The 21,391-nt window shown below is 41.3% G+C and overlaps 1 protein-coding gene across 2 annotated transcripts in view; it reads left to right on the top strand.

Moving 5' to 3' along the window:
* GUCY2C (guanylate cyclase 2C) overlaps positions 1–21,391 on the top strand; it is a 97,558-nt gene that overhangs the window by 54,282 nt on the left and 21,885 nt on the right. For both annotated transcript variants that reach the window (XM_070371131.1, XM_005903614.3), the window contains exons 9-18: positions 105–190; positions 1,524–1,635; positions 7,711–7,792; positions 8,821–8,926; positions 12,546–12,608; positions 13,216–13,287; positions 13,750–13,854; positions 16,491–16,577; positions 17,709–17,841; positions 20,752–20,889. In XM_070371131.1, coding sequence (XP_070227232.1) covers positions 105–190; positions 1,524–1,635; positions 7,711–7,792; positions 8,821–8,926; positions 12,546–12,608; positions 13,216–13,287; positions 13,750–13,854; positions 16,491–16,577; positions 17,709–17,841; positions 20,752–20,889 — 984 coding nt within the window. The remainder of the gene's footprint in view (positions 1–104; positions 191–1,523; positions 1,636–7,710; positions 7,793–8,820; positions 8,927–12,545; positions 12,609–13,215; positions 13,288–13,749; positions 13,855–16,490; positions 16,578–17,708; positions 17,842–20,751; positions 20,890–21,391) is intronic.

The raw sequence follows: 21,391 nt of genomic DNA, 5'->3' as shown, positions 1-21,391 counted from the left end.
AAATAGAACACTCAGAATCTGCTTTATGCCCCGTGTCAGGATGTAACTGGTCTTTCAGTCAGGACGTCAGTGATGGTCTCTAACTGTTTCTGATTTTGCCTTAGGGCATGTGGGTCCTGTGACTCTGGATGCCTGTGGGGATATTGACAATACCATGTACCTTCTGTACACCTCTGTGGACACCAGCAAAGTATGTTCTTATCAAGAACTTGGGATTAGGTGACTGGGTGAGGAGGGTTATCCTGAAAGGCAAGTCATAGAGAAGGACTAGGAGAAGTTATATTTAGAATCTACAAGTTAATTTCAGATTTACAATTATGCCCCTCTATGGGCCATATTCCTTAAACATTTTCTCCTGTAGAACTTCTTATTCAGAATATCCACTCTATTTACTATACAAAATTTACCCACCCAGAAAACACTGATATGAAGACCAGACTATTGATGGGGTACCAATGAGAAAATTACAGGTTTTCTTTTTGGTGGTTGCTTTTTTTTTTTCTAAGAATTGTCTATTCATTTCCAAAACTAAAAATTTCAATGAAACATTCCCTGTTCTCTCCCTCTGCAATCTCATGAGAATCGTTAATTGTTTGATCCTTCAGGCACATAAAAATAGCCGTGTAATGTTATGCTTTATATTCACACACTATATATACATCTGGTATAGTATTGTGTGTGACTATAATACATATTATTATATTACTATGTAATATAGTTTATATTCTGCTGTCAAGTTAAGAGTGTAGTTTTGAGAATGTAAAACTTTGGTCCAGCATGTTTTGAGGGAGCAGTGGTGAATTTTAGAAGGATGATCATTTTGGAGATGTCTCTTACAAAACTGACTCAATATATGCAGCAGTAATTTAAGGATATATTAATATTTCTATTGTCACCTTGCCTCAAAAAGAAACTTTTTATAAGAAAGCACATTACAGCATAGAGATAGAAGAGATTCAAAAATCATGTAATTGATAGAACTTAAGGAATGTAGAATTCTCTAGCAGCCCCTTGACATGTATAAATATAATGAATTTTAACTATGGTGTATTTTCTCAAGCCATCATTTTTAATAGCAGTTTAATATTGTGGAAAACACTGGTGCCTCCCTTGTCATGTGACTTAGAGCTAGCCATTTAATTTTTCTTGCCTCTGTTTTCACATTTGTAAAATGAAAGACTTGAATTCTCTAAAGACCCAGAGCATGTCTATTGGGCAAGCATAATGTATGGTCATTAAAAACAGAAAACTATTCGGCCTAATAGTGTTCATGATGAGAACCAAGTAGATCCTAACTAGTTCCCAGCTGTGTATCATTTGTCTTGTTTCACTGAGAAATAGATATGGCAGATTCACTGTGCTGTACAGTGGAAACTAACACGCCATTGTGAAGCAACTATGCTCCAATAAAAATTAATTTAAAAAAATTCAAATGTCACTGGGAAGGATGGTGAATCTCATCAGAAGTCATTCTAAAGTGTCTTTATCTGTTCACCCTTCTTCTCTTTCATGCCCCGACACAGTACAAGGTTCTTTTGACCTATGACACCCGTGTGAACCAGACTAGCCCTGTGGATAAGAGCCCCACCTTCATCTGGAAGAACCACAAACTTCCTAATGATATTCCAGGCCAGGGTAAGAGATCCTTCGTGAATTTCCTTTCCCTGAAGTTGTTTTTTGGAGGAGAGTAAATTCTATGGTTTATGCAATTAGCTTGTGGTTTTATTTAGTTTAGTTTTGTTTTGTTTTACTTATTGTCTGAATAAGATGTGCCAGATTTGTAAATATGGACTTTACTTCTCTGCCCAGTGAATGATATTACAGTTCTGATAAAACACTGAAAATATTCCATTCTATTTTAGCTACACCTATCCTTAATATGTGTTCTATCCACCCTTTGACATAAATTTTCCTATAAAACACTAGGTTTGGCAATTGGCAGAATGAACACAGAGACAATAGTCTTATTCCATTTACATTTTACTACAGGAAACTCAAGGAATGTATTCAGTGTGTTTCAAGCAAGGAATACTTGATGTCATCAGGCTGAGGGGTGGTCAGTGAGCTTGACCTCTAAATTCTCCCCTTTTGCCTTAGAGCACACATGCTTGGGTCATAACGATGGTTACCTACCTACCTGAGGTGAGGTCCCATCATGTCATGAAAGCCCTGACAGGGCCAGACCTTCATGCGTGCAACTTGAAGTACAACTGTGTATAACCCTGACTATCACTAGACAGGCCAGCCAAGTGTCTCCTGAGCGACAGTCTCAGGACGCTCTGCCCTCGGCTGGCTTGGCCAAGGCTTTCCGCAATGAATAGTAAGTAATTCGACATTACTAATCAATTTTTAGGGAAAAAAGTTTAAATTTGAACAAATATTTATGTTCAAAGATGCAAAAAAAAAAAAAAGATGTAAACACTACTAATAAAATTACTTTTTTCGTTTTATTTTTATTGTAGAAAAATTCAATCACATGATTTTAAAATCTGAGAGTAGAAATATTCATAACAGAAAGTGAGTGTACCTAGTCCCGCCTCTGTGCATCCCTGGTCTTGTCCGTTCTGCTTAGTTTTTTGCATATTTCTAAATTATATGCATGTGTTTCTTGATTTATGAGATTTAGATGTTACCTATTTCTTGTATTGATAAATTAAAATTTAGTTCATTTTCATTAGGCATACTTTTCTCTAAGCTTTTCTCAATATAGTTCTGTCTTTTTGTCAATACATTTAGTGTTTATAATTTTACATTTGTAATTTTAATTAATATGCATAAGCCTGGAGTTCTATCAAACATGTATAAAGCTTCTTGCTTCCCAAAGTTGTAAGATGAAGATGTTCATGTCTCTATCCTTCCTTCTACCTCCTTCTCACCTCCCAAATTCTCCTGTATTTTTCTTTTATTTGTCAGGGCTGATAATATTTATTTGCTAGCCACAGGAAGCCTTCTGTCATTTACCTGTAAGTTGATTCTTTAAATTGAAAATCATTAAATATTTTCATTATTATTATTTTTCTAAGGCCCAACAGTGTGTCAGAATAACATTTCTCTGTGTAGCTCCAATGTCTCTCCTTTGTGACACACGTGCACACAAATGGATTTTTTAAATGCCAAATTCTCGAAATATTTTACAGTTTTATTTTTAGACTACACCTTCCTTGAACATTTATCCTTAGAGTTTGACTATCTTTCATATTTTTGCTATAAGAAAAATACCTGTCTTCTTCACCATATTGCTATTATCGTCTAGCTTCTTATACACTGTCTATTGCTTGGAGTCCATCCTATTTCTTCTTCTTGAACCCTCTGCCTTCTGAATAGAATAGGAAGTTAGAGGATTCAAGAGGCAGCCTGTGAGGCATGTGTGAACAATGACCTTCTTGTACAGTGTTATTATTGTTGTCCTTCTCATTCTAGTCCTCTGCCCATGCACAACTCTGCTTCAATGCTTCATTGGGTTGAATCCACATTTTCCTGAATTTACTTACTCTTCTGTGAATCTCTCAAACTCCTTCATCTATACAGCTTCACCTACATACTGAAAAATCAAATTCCTTACACTTCCCATTAACTTCCCTCAATGACGGGGTTGAGCTTGGAAAGGACCAGCAGGCAACTCTGTCATTTACTGTGCATTCCACACTGACCTACTTTTCCTCTGATTTGTTCTCTGAATTGAAAACCAGTTGTCAGTTTCTTCCTTTATGAATCCTCCTTAGGTATATCAGTTTCAAAGACATCAGATAGTCTTCCCATCCAAATTCTGTGCTGGAAACTATTTTATCTTCTAACATTCGATGATTCCCATAAGAAAGTGTCAGTTGCTCAGTCATTTCCAACTCTTTGCGACCCCATGGACTATAGCCCACCAGGCTCCTCTGTCCATGGCATTCTCCAGGCAAGAATACTAGAGTGGGTTGCCATTCCCATCTCCAGTAGTTCTTCCCAACCCAGGGATCGAACCCTGGTCTCCTGCATTGCAGGCAGATTCTTTACCATCTGAGCCACCAGTGAAGCCCTCCCATAAGAAAAAAATGTATAAACTATAAGGGTAACTGAAATAATGCCGCTTTGGAGGCACATTCCAAACAATTTTCTTCACAGAACAAAGATGCAGCATCTCTATTACCAATGAAGAAATTAAAAAAGAAGGATATCTTTTCTAAATTTAATTTTTAAAATTTATTTTCATTTTTCCATCAGTTCAGTTCAGTCACTCAGTCGTGTCCGACTCTTTGTGACCCCATGGACTGCAGCATGCCAGGATTCCCTGTTCACGACCAACTCCCAGAGCTTACTCAAACTCATGTCCATCAAGTCGGTGATGCCATCCAACCATCTCACCCTCTGTTGTCAGTCTTTCCCAGCATCAGGTCTTTTCAAGTGAGTTAGTTCTTCGCATCAGGTGGCCAAATTATTGGAGTTTCAGCTTTAGCATCAGTCCTTCCAATGAATATTCAGGACTGATTTCCTTTAGGATGGACTGGTTGGATCTCCTTGCAGTCCAAGGGACTCTCAAGAGTTGTCTCCAACACCACAGTTCAAAAGCATCGATTCTTTAGTGCCCGGCTTTCTTTATAGTCCAACTCTTACATCCATGCATGACTATTGGAAAAACCATAGCTTTGACTAGACAGACCTTTGTTGCAAAGTAATGTCTCTGCTTTTTAATATGCTGTTAGGTTGGTCATAGCTTTTCTTCCAAGGAGCAAGCATCTTTTAATTTCATGGGTGCAATCACCATCTGCAGTGATTTTGGAGCCCCCAAAAAATCAAGTCAGCCACTGTTTCCATTGTTTCCCTATCTGTTTGCCAGGAAGTGATGGGACCGGATGCCATGATCTTAGTTTTCTGAATGTTGAGTTTTAAGCCAGCTTTTTCACTCTCCTCTTTCACTTTTATCAAGAGGCTCTTTAGTTCTTCTTCACTTTCTGGCATGAGAGTGGTGTCATCTGCATATCTGAGGTTATTGATACTTCTCCATTCAATCTTGATTCCAGCTTGTATTTAATTCAGCCTGGCATTTCACATATGTACTCTTCATATAAGTTAAATAAGCAGGGTGACAATATACAGCCTTGACATACTCCTTTACCAATTTGGAACCAGTCTGTTGTTCCATGTCCAGTTCTAACTGTTGCTTCTTGACCTGCATAAAGATTTCTCAGGAGGCAGGTCAGGTGGTCCGGTATGCCCATCTCTTTCAGAATTTTCCACAGTTCGTTGTGATCCACACAGTCAAAGGCTTTGGCATAGTCAATAAAGCAGAAGTAGATGTTTTTCTGGAGTTCTCTTGCTTTTTTGATGATCCAGCAGATGTTGGCAATTTGATCTCCGATTCCTCTGCCTTTTCTAAAACCAGCTTGAACACTTGGAAGTTCACAGTTAACGTACTATCGAAGCCTGGCTTGGAGAATTTTTAGCATCACTTTGCTAGCATATTAGATGAGTGCAATTGTGTGGTAGTTTGAGCATTCTTTGGCATTACTTTTCTTTGGGATTGGAATGAACACTGACTTTTTCCAGTCCTGTGACCACTGCTGAGTTTTCCAAATTTGCTGGCATATTGAGTGCAACACTTTCACAGCATCATCTTTTAGGATTTGAAATAGCTCAACTGGAATTCCATCACCTCCATAGCTTTGTTCATGGTGATGCTTCCTAAGGCCCACTTGACTTTGCATTCCAGGATGTCTGGCTCTAGGTGAGTGATCACACCATCGTGGTTATCTGGGTCATGAAGATCTTTTTTGTATAGTTCTTCTGTGTAGTCTTGCCAGCTCTTAAAATCTTCTGCTTCTGTTAGGTCTATACCATTTCTGTCCTTAATTGTGCCCATCTTTGCATGAAATGTTCCCTTGGTATCTCTAATTTTCTTGAAGCGATCTCTAGTCTTTCCCATTCTATTATTTCCCTCTATTTCTTTACACTGATCACTGAAGAAGGCTTTCTTATCTCTCCTTGCTATTCTTTGGAACTCTGCATTCGAATGAGTATATCTTTCCTTTTCTCCTTTGCCTTCAGCTTTTCTTCTTTTCTTAGCTATTTGTAAGGCCTCCTGAGGCAACCATTTTGCCTTTTTGCATTTATTTTTCTTGGGGATGGTCTTGATCCCTGCCTCCTGTACAATGTCACAAATCTCCGTCCATAGTTCTTCAGGCAGTCTGTCCTTCAGACCTAATCCCTTGAATCTATTTGTCACTTCCATTGTATAATTGTAAGGGATTTGATTTAGGTCATACCAGAATGGGGGCTTCCCTGGTAGCTCAGTTGCAGAGTCTGACTGCAATGCAGGGGACCTGGGTTCGATCCTTGGGTCGGGAAGATCCCCTGGAGAAGGAGATGGCAACCCACTTCAGTATTCTTGCCTGGAGAATCCCATGGACAGAGGAGCCTGGCAGGCTACCTTCTATGGGGTCGCAAGAGTCAGACACGACTGAGTGACTAACTGTGCAGCTTGCATAGCTGAATGGTCTAGTGTTTTTCCCTACTTTCTTCAATTTAAGTCTGAATTTGACAATAAAGAGTTCATGATCTGAGCCACAGTCCACTCCCAGTCTTGTTTTTGCTGACTGTATAGAGCTTCTTCATCTTTGGCTGCAAAGAATATAATCAGTCTGATTTTGGTATTGACCATCTGGTGATGTCCATGTGTAGAGTCTTCTCTTGTATTGTTGGAAGAGGGTGTTTGCTATGACCAGTGCATTCTCTTGGCAAAACTCTGTTAGCCTTTGACTTGCTTCGTTTTGTACTCCAAGGCCAAATTTGCCGGTTACTCCAGGTATGTCTTGACTTCCTACTTTTGAAGTACTTCCTACTTTTCCTACTTTTTAAAAATTTTTCATTTTTAATTGGCAGATAATTGCTTTACAGTGTTGTATTGGTTCCTGCCACACAACAAAGTGAATCAGCCATAAGTAGATATATGTCCTACCCATCTTGAACCTCCTTCCCACCCCCTATCCCAACCCACCCCTAAATTTAATTTTTATTTTATACTGGCATATAGTTGATTTACAATATTGTGTTAGTTTCAGGTGTGCAGTAAAATGATTCAGTTGTACATATACATATATCCATTCTTCTTCAGATTCTTCACCCATGTAGGTTATTACAGAACATTGAGTTCCCTGTGTTATACAGTAGGTCCTTGTGGATTATCTGTTTTATATATAGTATTGTGTATATGTTCATTCTCATTTATCCTTCCCTCCCACCTTTCCCCTTTGGTAACTGTAAGTTTGCTTTCTGGGTCTGTGAGTCTGTTTCTATTTTGTAAATAAGTTCATTTGTATCATTTAAAAAATTTTTTTCTCAAGATCATTTTGATGTGGACCATTTTTAAAGTCTTTATTGAATTTTTTAATATATTACTTAAGTTTTATGTTTTGGGTTTTGGCCACGAGGCATATGGGATCTTAGCTCTCTAACCAGGGATCAAACCCACATCCCCTACATTGGAAGGTGAAGTCTTCCACTTCACCAGTGGGTCACTAGGGAAGTCCGTGTATCATTTTGGCTTTTTTAGATTACAAATACAAGTGTTATCATATGACATTTGTCTTTCTCTAAGAAACAGGTATCTTAAAAGATCTCTCCCTTTCCACTTGCTGAAATTGTCTTATACAACTAGAATCTTGTGAAATGCATTTGTTCTCTTTTCAGGGGTCCTTCCTAGCGTAGTTTTCACCGTCTTTTCTGCCACAGGCCCTCAAATGCTGATGATTGCCGTCTTCACGCTCGCGGGGACAGTGGTCCTGCTGCTTCTCATCGCTCTCCTGGTGCTCAGGTACCTGCCGGCTAACCTGCGGTGCTCATCTCTCAGGCGGAGGGGTGGGTGAGAGCAGGCCATCTGATGCCTGTTGATAGTATACATTCACAGGAAGGTCTCTGGACAGAGCTAAGATTATAAAGGCATTCTGCATCGAAAAGTCTATCTAAGGCAGACGACTACTGAGTGGATGAATTAGAGCTTGCCATCAGAGACATGCATGTGTTTGTGCTAAGTTGCTTGAGTCATGTCCAACTCCTTGCGTCCCTATGGACTGTAGCCCACCAGGCTTCTCTGTCCATGGGTTTCTCCAAGCAGGAATACTGGAGTGGGTTGCCATGCCCTCCTCCAGGGAGTCTTCCTGAGACACGTGAACTCAAATCTCAGTTCTGAGATTAACCAGTTGTGTGATCTTAATTGTGTTATTAGCAACTTAAACATGTTACTTGGCTTCAGTATCCTCATCTGAACTATTGTGGGGAATTGAAATAAAGTCTGTATAATGACCATAGAATTAGCATTCTGTAGGTGGAAATAGCTATGCCTGCTCTTTTATTAATACATTATGGGAAATTTCAAAGTCGCTCTATTACGTACTTTCAGGCTGAAGAGGCTTTGTTGTTGTTTAGTTAAGTATTTAGTTAAGTACTGTTGTCGTTGTTTAGTTAAATATTTAAGTGTTGTTGTTGTTGTTAAGCATTTAGTTAAGTATTACATACTTTCAGGCTGAAGAAGCTGTGTTGTTAAGTCCTGACTGAATCTTTTTGCAACCCCGTGGACTGTAGTCCACCAGGCTCCTCTGGCTGTGGGATTTTCCAGGCAAGAATACTGGAGTGGGTTGCATGTTCTCCTCCAGGGGATCTTCCCAACCCAGGAATCAAACTGAGTCTCCCATGTTTCCTGCATTGCAGGCAGATTCTTTACCTGCTGGGCCATCAGGGAAGCCCCCCCATCAGAGCTGTAGATGTCAACTAATGGTCAGAAATGGAATGGCATAATAAAAGAGCATCATAAAAGCCTGTGGGTTGGTTGTGTTCCTTTCACAGAAAATATAAGAGAGAACACGCGCTTCGTCAGAAGAAGTGGTCCCACATTCCTCCTGAAGACATTTTTCCCCTGGAGTCCAACGAGACCAACCACGTTAGCCTAAAGGTAAGGCGCCCCTGACCTGGGCAAGAATGCACGGGCTGGCGCAACTCCCCAGGGATCTGAGGAGACTTTGGTCCATGGTACAGAACGTGCCAGGCAAGGTCATTTGTTTCAGAATCCAAGACCTAGATGTTAGAATCCTCAGCTTCCTGCCTTTCCCTTGATTCTTCATGGTGCTACTTGATCCAGTGAACACTTTGGTGGAGGCTGTGGTATGGTGTGTTACTCGTTTTTTGCATGTGACCCAGAATAGGAGTGCAGACAGGGAGGATTTGTCATGGAAGGGATGTAGGAATGGGTAGGGCATCTGAGTTCCCCTAAACCTTGGGGAACTACTCTCTCACACTCAGGACATGTGACTCACTTTCTCCCTGCTGAAGAAAGAATCCTTTGCCCACACTTGCGCTCAGCCAGGAAGGCTCAGCAGCCACCAGCAACACTGCCTCCCATGGGCGGCGGTTAATTCAGGACCTGAGTGGACTTATCTCCTCCTCACCAGGACCTCAGGAGATGAACTTTATCACCCTAACTTTGCTGATGAGGAAAATGAAGGACAAAGAGTCGAGCAGCGCGGCCCGGTCACACACACTAGGAAATCAGGTTACTGCAGATGTAACCCGCCAGCTCTTCTGAGCATTTCTCATGTGCCTGATGTCTGGACCTGTTTCATTGTTTCTGAGCTCTTTGAGGCAACGGGGCTAGAATTTCAAGAATGGGGCACAGTCTGAACCCACCCTCTGTAAGTGTGACACTAACACTTAACCATCAGAGGTTTTTCTGGGTTTTTTTTGATTTTAATTTATTTTTGACCGCCCTGGGTCTTCGTTGCTGCTTGTGGGCTTTTTCTAGTTGCAGCGAGCGAGGGCTACCCTCTAGTTGCGGTGCTCGGGCTTCTCATTGCGGTGGCTTCTCTTGTCACAGAGCACAGGCTCTCAGGCACAGGCTCAGTAGTTGGGGCACCCAGGCTTAGTTGCTCCATGGCATGTGAGATCCTCCCAGACCAGGCATCAAACCCGTGTTCCCTGCATTGGCAGGGCAGATTCTCAACTACTGGACCACCAGGGAAATCCCAGTGGTTTTATACCAAAGCAAACTAGGGGGTGGAGTCCCAGAACCTCCCCATGAAGGAATGAGCGGGTCCCTTGGAATAGGGCCAAGCCGACAGGACAGCATGACTTGAGACACCTCCCTCCTTAGAATCAGCAAAAATAAAATTGCCACATGAGTCAGGTTTGTGTTTGGAGCCTTTCCACCACCTCTCTGGGCACCCCACCCCAAATCCTGCACACGGATTTGGGTGAGGACTAGGCCTCCCTTTCCTCCAGAAATGGTCCATGCACCAAAGTAACACTCCTATTACATCCTGAGCCACAAAAATAAAAATGCTATTGACAAGGACCAGGAACTTCCCCAGCAGTCCAGTGGTTAGGACTCCACACTTCCACTGCAGTGGGCACAGGTTTGGGTCCCAGTCAGGAAACTAAGATTCCCCCATGCTTTGCAGTGTGACCAAAAAAATAATTAATTTTTTAAAATTTTAAGATTAAGAAAAGATCTATTTCAGGCACGTGTCAGGAAGAAATCAATGAATACTCTCTTTGAAAATCCAATAATCTTACAGTCATTTACATTTCACATTGCATCTTTCCATTTGATTCTCATCAAAACCTATGACTGTAATTGTAAACGATTGTAAGATCATTGGATTTTCAAAGAGAGAATTCATCGACCTGAATGACTTAATGGCAGTACCCTAGGAAGGGAGGAGGAGACCTCTAGAAGGAGTGAACGGTCCCCGTCTCTGGTGTGACTCCAGTTTGGGCTCCCACCCACTTCTGCCCAGGTCCCACCACGGCTCCACCCCTCACAAGCCTCCCCCACCGCCTTAGAACCCTGTACTACACTTTGTTCTTTTGAGTTAAGCCTAAAACATTGTGTTGCTATGTGTTTTATTAAAATGTAAATATACTCCTAAGAGTATAACTCATCTACCCCTTGTTGGATATGACAGAATTTTTATGAGTTAATTCATCATTAGCCACTCACCTGGCTAAGGAGGAGGTCTTTGGGACAAGTTGCCATGAGGAGGAAGGTTAGAAGTGATTCAGAGCATGGGGAGTCATTGTTATGCCGAGTTACAGACCAGCTGGGGAGCAGGCGACCAGGGATTAGCTGTAAGAAGAGGTTTACCAGTGCTGAGAATGAGACAGGACTGGAAGAAGACCCACAGGGATCGACCAGAGTCAGGAGAGGGGAAAATGCCACGTGACTGGACAGGCAATGGTTCGAGCTCTGGGTCAGGAAGCAAGAGTCAGGGGCGAGATCATGAAGAACGTATCCCAAGCTAGAATGGAGAGGGTCAGCAAACCAAGCAGCCAGAGGGAGAGATGTCGGCAAAGTTCGAGGGGAAGGCAGCAGACAGAAAATAATGATAAAGATGCAGAGGATTCATTTGAGGATAAAACACCTTTGCTTGTAAGAAAGTGTCACCACCTTGGTCTCATTTGATCCCGAAGTATCCCTGTAAGTTAGGATTGCCCAAATAAGGGACTGAGGTTCAAATGGTTTAAATGACACAATCAAGGCTTGAGAGGGTAAAAAGAACACTGGATGAGAAGTCACACTCAGGTTCCATACATTCTCGGGTGACACATGGTGCCATGTAACCCTTTGTACCTCACAAATAAAATGAGAAACAGGAGAAGGGGAGACAAGTGATGTTTATTAATCTGCGCTGTGCCAGGAGTCATGCATGGAATTGGATATTACTTATTTCACTCACATTTTCAAAATATCCCTATGAGGTAACTTTTAACAAACAAAATACATCACAGGTTTTTATAAGAATTGAATGGAAAGATGCAATGGTTCATAATCTTTTTTGCCTTTCGAGTAGCAGACCAAGAGCCTCAAGGGTGTGTGAGTGTGAGTTTTGTGTTTCAGTCAATATTTAACTTCTTTTCAAATTAATTACTGGGATTTCCCTTATGGTCCTGGGGCTAAGACTCTGAGCTCCCAATACAGGGGTCCTAGGTTCAATACCTGGCCAGAGAACTAGATCCCACAGGCCACGCCTAGAACTAGATCCCCCATGCTGCAACTAAGACCAGCACCGCCAAATAAATGACTGGCTTCTGTTGACAAACCAGCTGATCTTGCAACTCCAGGCTGAACCCCGAGCTGATGTGGCTGCCTCCTTAAGCCCCAGCAAGGTGTCCTCACTTGCACTGCTACTTGGGCCTTGAGGCATGAGTTCACAACTCAGATGCCAAACATGATTCCCTGAGAGCATCTGTCCGTAGCTATAGGCAGTGGTTCCCAATAGTCTGGGAGGCTGGGCAGGAAGGAAGCAAAGGAAGTTCTGGCTGAAATAGGCTACGAGAAGAAGGGGGAGAAAACCGAGTTAAGTGTGCGGCTGGTGGATACTTGGAAGGAAGGTACCGTTGGAGGGGGGAGGGGAGCATGAGAGGGGACATAGGACAATTATAACAGTTTTTCTGAGCCTGCCTGGCATGCTGTGAACCAACTGCAGTAGACACAGGCAGTCTCTCTCAGCCTTTGACCGGCAGGTGGGGAGCCAAGACATGGAACCTCTGGAATAATTAGCTTGTTCTTGTGCCAGATTGATGATGACAAGAGGCGAGACACAATCCAGAGACTGCGACAGTGCAAATACGACAAAAAGGTGACTAGTCTCCTCTGCTTTTCTAAACAGCCAATCAGGGATACGTACGTGCTGGGCCTTCTGACTCGTTGTGGCCCCAGCTCTGATGTCAGCGGTGTGATGGCCGGGGTCCCAGGGCTGACCCAAGGGGTGCTGTTAGAGCCTTTCACAGGGCTGGGCAGGGCTCTGCTTCACCACTTACAATATTCTCAAGTCCTGGGTATACTGAAGAAAAAATAAAATTTTTAAGAGGGGGAGAGTGTAGGAAGGAAAAGGAAAAAGAATAGATTCAGAGCAGTCCAGGCAACCCTGTTTTGTATTTTGAATCACTGCGGTAGGGATGTGACAATCCCATAGCAGGGTTTTGTGTCTCCCCTCCTTCCTCCTTCCCTCCCTTCTTTCCTACCTTCCTCCCTCCTTTTTTCACTTAATCATTTTAAAGAAACATTCTCATATGAGCCTGCCACATCCCAGGCACTAGGCACCAGGGATATAAGCAGCAGTTAAAGAATGTTACTGCTTTCAAGAGCTTACAGTAGAGTGGGAAGATAGTCATGTGAGCAGATGATTATAACATGCATACAGCGGTCATCCTACACTATCTCCTTAATTCAATTGATCTTTGCAGCGAGTGATTCTAAAGGATCTCAAGCACAATGATGGCAACTTCACTGAGAAACAGAAGATAGAATTGAACAAGGTATGCTTACTTAAGACCTTTAAGTGAGAAATAACTTTACTCCGTTTTCCCCAAGCATTGAGGTCCCTGGTGGAGCAAGGTGTTATTAGGGAGTCCTGACAGAGAAGCCTGCAGACCAGGAATGGGTGACCATACTTCTTGTTGAAAATTCTCCCCCCCAAATTTTGTCAAAGATGTTTGATGGTACAGAACATGTTTGCATATCCTAGAAAGTGGTCCTGATGTGATGGGAGAGTACTCAAAGGTTTGTATCCAGGTCCTCTTGCTGACAAAAGAAAGGCCATGAGGTCAGATTAATGCCAAGTGCAGAAGGAGACACACCAATGCTTCACTGTATCAAGAGCAGTAGTATATCTTCCCAGAGATCTGAGACACGGCATGTTTTATTAGTATATTATTAGTTTTTAATCAGGTGCTCTTTTCTGGCTGAGCTGCTTTGTAAATGAGTGTGGTATGTCTTAGTTGCTTCAGATTGACTATTACAACCTAACCAAGTTCTACGGCACAGTGAAGCTTGATTCCACGATCTTTGGGGTGACTGAGTACTGCGAGAGAGGATCCCTCCGGGTAAGAAACCAGAATCATTTCCAATTTCCTAGCCAGCCAACCATGTGCAAAAAAAAAAAAAATGTGTAGTAGAAATTTTAAATGCTCACTCAGTGAAATAATAACAGCAGAGAGTTATCAGGAAAAATGTATGGGCCCATATACTTATCAAACTAGATCACTCAGATTTTGTCCATTTATTCCTATTATATCATTATAAGTGAAATGAAAGTCACTCAGTTGTGTCCAACTCTTTGGGACCCAGTGGACTGTAGCCTGCCAGGCTCCTCTGTCCATGGAATTCTCTAGGCCAGAATACTGGAGTGGGTAGCTGTTCCCTTCTCCAGGGAATCTTCCCAACCTAGGGGTCGAACCCAGGACTCTCACATTACAGGCGGATTCTTTACCAGCTGAGCTACCAGGGAAGCTCAAGAATACTAGAGTGGGTAGCCTGTCCCTTCTCCAGGGCATCTTCTTGACCCAGGAATTGAACTGGGGTCTCCTGCATTGCAGGCGGATTCTTTACCAGCTGAGCTAACTAGCTAAAAAATATTCAGGAGTGTAGACTTGAAAAAACAAAGAACAAATGTGGAAATGTGGAAAAGTGATTGCCTCTCCATTCATTTTATTTTACTTGCATATTTGCTTTTGTATTAAGAGAAAACTGGATGGTTATTAGAAAAAAAATGTAGATTTAAAAATGTATGTATGGCATAAACTCAAATGTATCCTCAAGGGAAAAAAATCATAGCCTTAAATGCTGTTCTCTCTTTTAAAAACTAATCTAAATATGACTATGGCCTAAAGGAAAGGAAACCACAATTCAATTATTATAAAACTGATAAAATTTTAAAGTGCATTCTTGAGTTACTTTTTAAAAACTACAAAATGTACAAGCCTCTTATACTTTTAATTAAATCTTTAAAGCAAGCATAAAAATAAAATGAAAATAAAAAATAAAGCTATGAAAAAGATGCTTTCAATTATGAAAGAATATATCATGACTATTAAATTATAAAGTCTAAAAAAGGGAAAAATTTCAGAAACAATATAATTATGAAAACTTGACTCAAGTAAAAACTTAAGGACGTCAATAACGGTAGAAAACATTAACATTTCCGTTACAAAGAAAACCAGATTCAGTTTAATTTTTCTAAACTTCATGAATAATTCTCATTGTCTATATAAACACTGTTCTAACGTTAAAGAAAAACATGAACATCTTCTAAATTCATTTAACATTCAACAAGGCTAGCATAAAGTTGATACTAAAGTGTGATTAAAGACTAATGTCATTTATCAATATAAATGGAAAAATTATAAACGCAATACAGGTAACTCTAAGCCAAGTCATATATGAAAAGCATAATACAGTTAGATGTGGTTAGTTCTATGAATGGAAAAAATATTACTCTAATGCATCATATCAAAAGGTCTTTGAAGAAAGGCTATATAAGATCATTTTAATTGGTGCTGAAAATGTTCATTTAAATTGCTGCTGATACAATAAAACAAACACACATTCCTAATAATAATAATTTCAAGTCTCTCAAAATTAGAAATACTTTCTATATGAGGGCTAGACCATATCTGAATCATTTGGTTTCAACGTGACAAAATATTTAGATACACCAGTAAGTGAAGATTATCACAGAGGACATTTTCATAAGGAGAAGAGATAAACAAATAAACAAAAGCCATATATCAGGTGCTAAGGGAAGAGTCTGTCTGCTTATAACTCCCCTCCCTTAAACTGACTGGTTACCCACTGCTTCAGCAACCTCATCTGAAACAACAATGACTTTGGGCCCTTTTTTGGAAATTACTGGTATAGTACCTAAGTTAAAATTGGGCTTTTTCCCCAGACAAGAAACTGTTGTTAGGTTTTCAGTTAGGGTCCTGCTTAGAGTTTTACTGTGAACAATTAGCTTAGTTTAAATACCCTGCATTTTGATACAACCATCACCATGTTAATACTATGAGTTCAAAACTCTAGGTCATATAGTTAATGCAGAAATTCAAGAGCTCTGTCTTAATGACAGAGGACTTAATAAACGGACGGAACACTTAGAGCTATTAAACCAATTGATGCAATTGGCCTTCTAAGTAAAAATGAAATCCTGCCTGAGGGATTTTCTGATAGCAATTCCTTGTTGGAAAACACTAGTGTAATTTTGATGATACAGAGCCTGCAACCCAGGCACTTGTGAATCAGGCTCACCAGCCCACTCTCCTGGCAGGTACCTGCTCATTCCTTTACCGCTCTCTGGTGAAGAACCAGGATTTGGGATCTGTGGGCATCTCGTGCTCATCTCCTTGTGATAAAGAACCACCCAGTGTTTCTTAGAGAGAAAAGAAACATATGTTCAAGAAAACCAGGAGAATGGAGTTCCAGCTTGTTCCTGAGCCCAAGAATTCATGATTAGAAGATCATTATTGGAACTTCCCTGGTGGCCCACTAGTTAATACTTCACGCTTCTACCACAGCGGGCATGAGTTCAGTCCCTGATTGGGCAACTAAGATCCCACATGCCTTGGGGTGTGATCAAAATGTTAAAAAATAAAAAACAAAAGAAGATCATTATTTGCCTGTAAGAATCTCTCCACAGTGGTATCCTTTAGACGACTCATCTTCCTTTTCTTTTTCTCCTGCTCAGGAAGTTTTAAATGACACAATTTCTTACCCTGATGGTACATTCATGGACTGGGAGTTTAAGATCTCTGTCTTGTATGACATTGCTAAGGTAAGAGACCCACAGACACGAAAGATATTTATGAAAGTTAAATCTGGAAAACAGACCTAGCCAGCTATCGCGTCGGTTTCTTCATCTGTAAAATGATAATGAAAGAGTGCCTGTGTCATGGGGTTTTTGTGAAGATTTTACGAAACAACACATGGGCTTTGTATAAGGCCTGACAAGCAAGTATTCAATATATATATACTGACTTATTATTTTTATTATTAAATTCTTTCTACACTGAGTTGCAGGCACACATTTTCATAGATTTGCTGGAAGTAAAAAAAAAAAATCACATAAAGTTTCAGGGAAGATAACTGAATCTTCACCTTAATGTAAGAGAAAATATAAGGGCAGGCATTCGTCTTGCATGAGGTAATAAAAGATTTGGACATGTATATTTCCTAGACATGCTATGAAAAGGAAGTGGATACCAGTAACTAGGGCCCCATTCAACAATGAAGAAAAACCAGTCCCAGGAGTGAGGTATCTGATACAGTCTTAAATCATCTGAAAGACACATAGCATCGGAATCAGTTGGGGAAGAAAACGTAGTACTATATGTTATTTGCCTCAGTTCACTCCCAGGACCAAGGCTGAACACTAGTGTCTGCAGTACCACCACCTCTGGCCGCCAGGGGGAGACACAACAGCCAAAAAAGAACTTCCTCTTTCAAAACTGAATGAAAAATTGTTTCAAAATAGATTGAAAGCAATTAGATTTTAAGAAATAATCTAACCTAACCTCTCCCTTCAGGAAGGCAAAGCCTTATTATTCATATTATTTTCATATTCATATTGAGGTAGCAGAGAACCAGAGACATACCCAAGGTCACAGACTGAATAAGTGGTAAGCAAAAACACTTAAAAAAAAAACAAAAAACGATCAATCTTTGCTTCATATTGTCTGCAGCTACTTAATCAGAGTCTTTAGACCTTCAAAACTGTATGCAGTACTTAGGCAAATATTAGGGCTTTAACAGTATTTTATAAAGTTAATGGAGTTAAATTTAAAACTCGACGGTGATTCTGTCCACATGTCGAAATGATTTCACCAAGCCATCTCTTTCCTGAAAAGGACAGAGCAGCTGAGCAATGTCATATCTCTTTGTTTTCCTGTCATCTGAAAAACTACAGGGAATGTCATATCTGCACTCCAGTAAGACAGAAGTCCACGGCCGTCTGAAATCGACCAACTGCGTGGTGGACAGTAGAATGGTGGTGAAGATCACCGATTTTGGCTGCAATTCCATTTTGCCTCCAAGAAAAGGTCTGTCATGAATGAAATTTTCACTAGTTTCCCACTTAAACACTTTTCTTTTTTAATTTTTGCAAAAGTCCATGTAAAGTGTTCAGGAAATGGTGATACTGACCAGAAAAAACACTTCCGTAAGAGGCAGTAGCTGGCTCATTTCCCAGCATTACCTCGTTCTCGTGTTCAGCATGTGCTTGTCAAGTTGAACAGATCTCCTCTGTGGGTTTCCTTCATCTGTGTGTCCCTTGATTTAACGGAGAAATCATGAAGGAGTTATTGGCTTGTGGAGGCAGGACTGTGTGGAAAAATACAGAAAGTTAGAGCCATAGGAGACATCAGAAATCCCCTTATTGTTCAATTTTGTCCTCTTTTATAGAAGACAGAACTAAAGTTCAGAGAGGCTAAGAGAATTGCCCAAAAAAATAGAGTATAAGACTGAAGACCCCTTTCCAAATTCTAGACATCATTCATTTATCTGTGGTAATGATAAGAAATGATGATGCTTAGAAAAAAGTCTTATCGGTAAAATATATTCTTATTTATCCCTTTCAGGAGTGGTGATGGGGGTCAAAAAAAACTATTTGTAAAGTATCAAGGGCTTTTCATGTTGAACGTTTGCCGTCCTTTATTAGAGCTCAGGGTTAAACAGCCTTAGAGGGCTAGGACTCATATATGCCTCAAAATACCACTAAATTCCTCAAAAACTAAATTCTACCTCTAATCCTATTTTTGCACTCCTTTTAGTTTTCCATAATAGACGAAAACTTACAATCCTGCACCCACTTCTTTAGCTATGTCAGGGATGCTAAGACATTGGACTAAATCCGGTTAGTGCTTACTGAGAACCTGCCGTGTGCCCAGGTTCATCGTGGAGAGAGCAAAGCCCCTTCGTGAAATGACTCACCAGGACACAAAATCAGATGACTTGCAGATCCCAGCCTACCCTCCTGAACATCCAGTTATATGAGCCTATCTGTGGGGTCGGTTACCTGAAATCTTAGCATAAGTAAATTTACTTCCCTCTCCTACAAGCCCAACCATTAGGATCCATTTTTAATGAATCACAAGCCACATCAATTCACAAGACATAAATCTGAAAAGGCAGTGAACACTTGGATGGAAAGCCAAATGAGGAAAGTGTGCTTTATCATAAGCATCTCACTATACCTAAACACACGAATCTGTTGATTTATTTAATTGAAACTGCTTAAGGTAGAAATCTTAAGAAGTCTACAGGGAGCTAGGTGATCCTGGAAAACTCCCAAGGGATGTTGGAGAATAATTAATTGTATGCCCCCATTATTAAAAATAAGATATGTAATGGGGGTTCCCAAACCCAAGTGGCTGTAGGAGCCAGACACAGGAGTGCTTCACTCTTGAAATAAACTTGATGCGAAGCACTAGTAATAGCTTGCATGCTAGCAAAATGTGAGTAAACCGATGCTTTTTTTAAAAAAGAATACCACAGAAACCAAAGAAAGCGCATCTGTGTAATAGCTGACCTCGTGGCTGCTACTGTATCACATCTGGAAACTATCAGTGACTGTCTCTCTGTTTAAGTGTGCTGTCTTTATTTTCTTTTAGTAAAAATACTGTTGTGGGTTGCCATTCACTTCTCCAGGGGATCTTTCCTACCCAGGGATTGAGCCCGTGTCTCCTGCACTGCAGGCAGATTTGTTACCATCTGAGCTACCTGGAAAGCCCATTATTTCCTTTTAGTAACTATACATATATGGTGATCCCCTGGTGGCTCAGTCAGTAAAGAATTCACCTGCAATGCAGGAGGGGTTCAATCCCCTGAAGAAGGGAATGGCTACCCACTCCAGTATTCTTGGCTGGAGAATCCCATGGACAGAGGAGCCTGGTGGGCTACAGTCCACTACATTGCAAAAGGGTCAGACGTGACTTAGGGACTAAGCCACCACCACCAAACATATATATAGTAAATACATTTATATTTACTAAAAGAAACATGTTTTATATTACATAAAATTTGTAAGTATATATTTATTAAATATTTATATATATGTAGTGTTTTATATGGAGAAGGCAATGGCACCCCACTCCAGTACTCTTGCCTGGAAAACCCCATGGATGGAGGAGCCTGGTGGGCTGCAATCCATGGGGTCACTAAGAGTTGGACACGACTGAGTGACTTCACTTTCACGCATTGGAGAAGGAAATGGCAACCCACTCCAGTGTTCTTGCCTGGAGAATCCCAGGGACGGGGGAGCCTGGTGGGCTGCCGTCTATGGGGTCGCACAGAGTCGGACACGACTGAAGCGACTTAGCAGCAGCAGCAGCAGCAGCAGTGTTTTATATGGGCTTCCCAGGTGGCTTAGTGATAAAGAATCTGCCTGCAATGCAAGAGACCTGGGTTTGATTTCTGGGTCAGGAAGATCCCCTGGACAAGGAAATGGCAACCCATGCCGGTATTCTTGCCTGGGAGAGCCCATGGACAGAGGAGCCTGGTGGGTAGCAGTCCATGGCGTCACAAAGAGTCAGATATGACTGAGTGACTGAGCATGCACACAATGTTTTATATTACATTAAATATATAATTTTAAAATATTTATAAAGGCTTTCATAGTTTTATGCTGCATAAATAGTTCCATAAACTATTGAATCCTCGGCCTCTTACATTCTACTGAATTCACCCCGCAAATATTTACTGGGCACTCCCTGTACCCTAGGCGCTGTTCTAGGTAGACCTTGAGGGTTTTCAGGACTATGACCCAGGCAGTTTTAGGGAAGGCATTCCATGTTTCCTCACCCAGATTCTGGCATTACCTAGTTAGCTTGGAAGGCAAGTGTGTATTCTGCCCCCATCACCAGCATTAGTGTGGTGGAGGGACTTAAAAGCGCGTCGGGGATCTCTGGGCTACTCAACCCCTTAAAGTCAAAGTCTCAATGCTGAACACACAGACTTGTGGACGGCCCCAGAGCATCTCCGCGTAGCCAGCGTTTCGCAGAAAGGAGACGTGTACAGCTACGGCATCATCGCCCAGGAGATCATCCAGCGAAGAGAAACCTTCTACACGCTCAGCTGTCGGGACCAGAAAGGTGAGGACCTTCTCTGGGAGCCAGCAGGAATTCTGTGACCACGTCTCAGTCCCCTTGTCAGCGAGAGCAGTGTCACTCCCGCGCTCCACACTGCACAGGATGGTTGGAGGGATTCAATAACGGTATGAATGTCAGAGGGCTCTGAAAAACACAGGACAACACCCTACTGCCAGCCGCCACCACTCAGCAATACTGAATTAAAGAGCTGGGCCTTAAAATTTCCTGCTTTCCCTCTGATTCCGTTAAGAGATATGCGTCTTTAACACCTGAACTAGATCACTAACAGGACCGCATACATCCTTGAGGTCTTACTAAGAGAGTATCTATAGTAGTTTTGTCACATGTCCTCTTGTGTGTATGTTGGGGGGTTTGTTGCTGTTGTTCAGTCGCTGTCGTGTCTAACTCTGTGACCCTCATGGACTGCAGCATGCCGAGCTCTCCCCATCCTCCACTGTCTCCCAGAGTTTGCTCAAGTTCATGTCCATTGAGTCCGTGATGCTAT

The sequence above is a fragment of the Bos mutus genome, chromosome 5 (genome assembly GCF_027580195.1).
Source record: "Bos mutus isolate GX-2022 chromosome 5, NWIPB_WYAK_1.1, whole genome shotgun sequence".
NCBI lineage: Eukaryota > Metazoa > Chordata > Mammalia > Artiodactyla > Bovidae > Bos > Bos mutus.
This window is presented reverse-complemented; position numbering and strand designations above follow the sequence as displayed.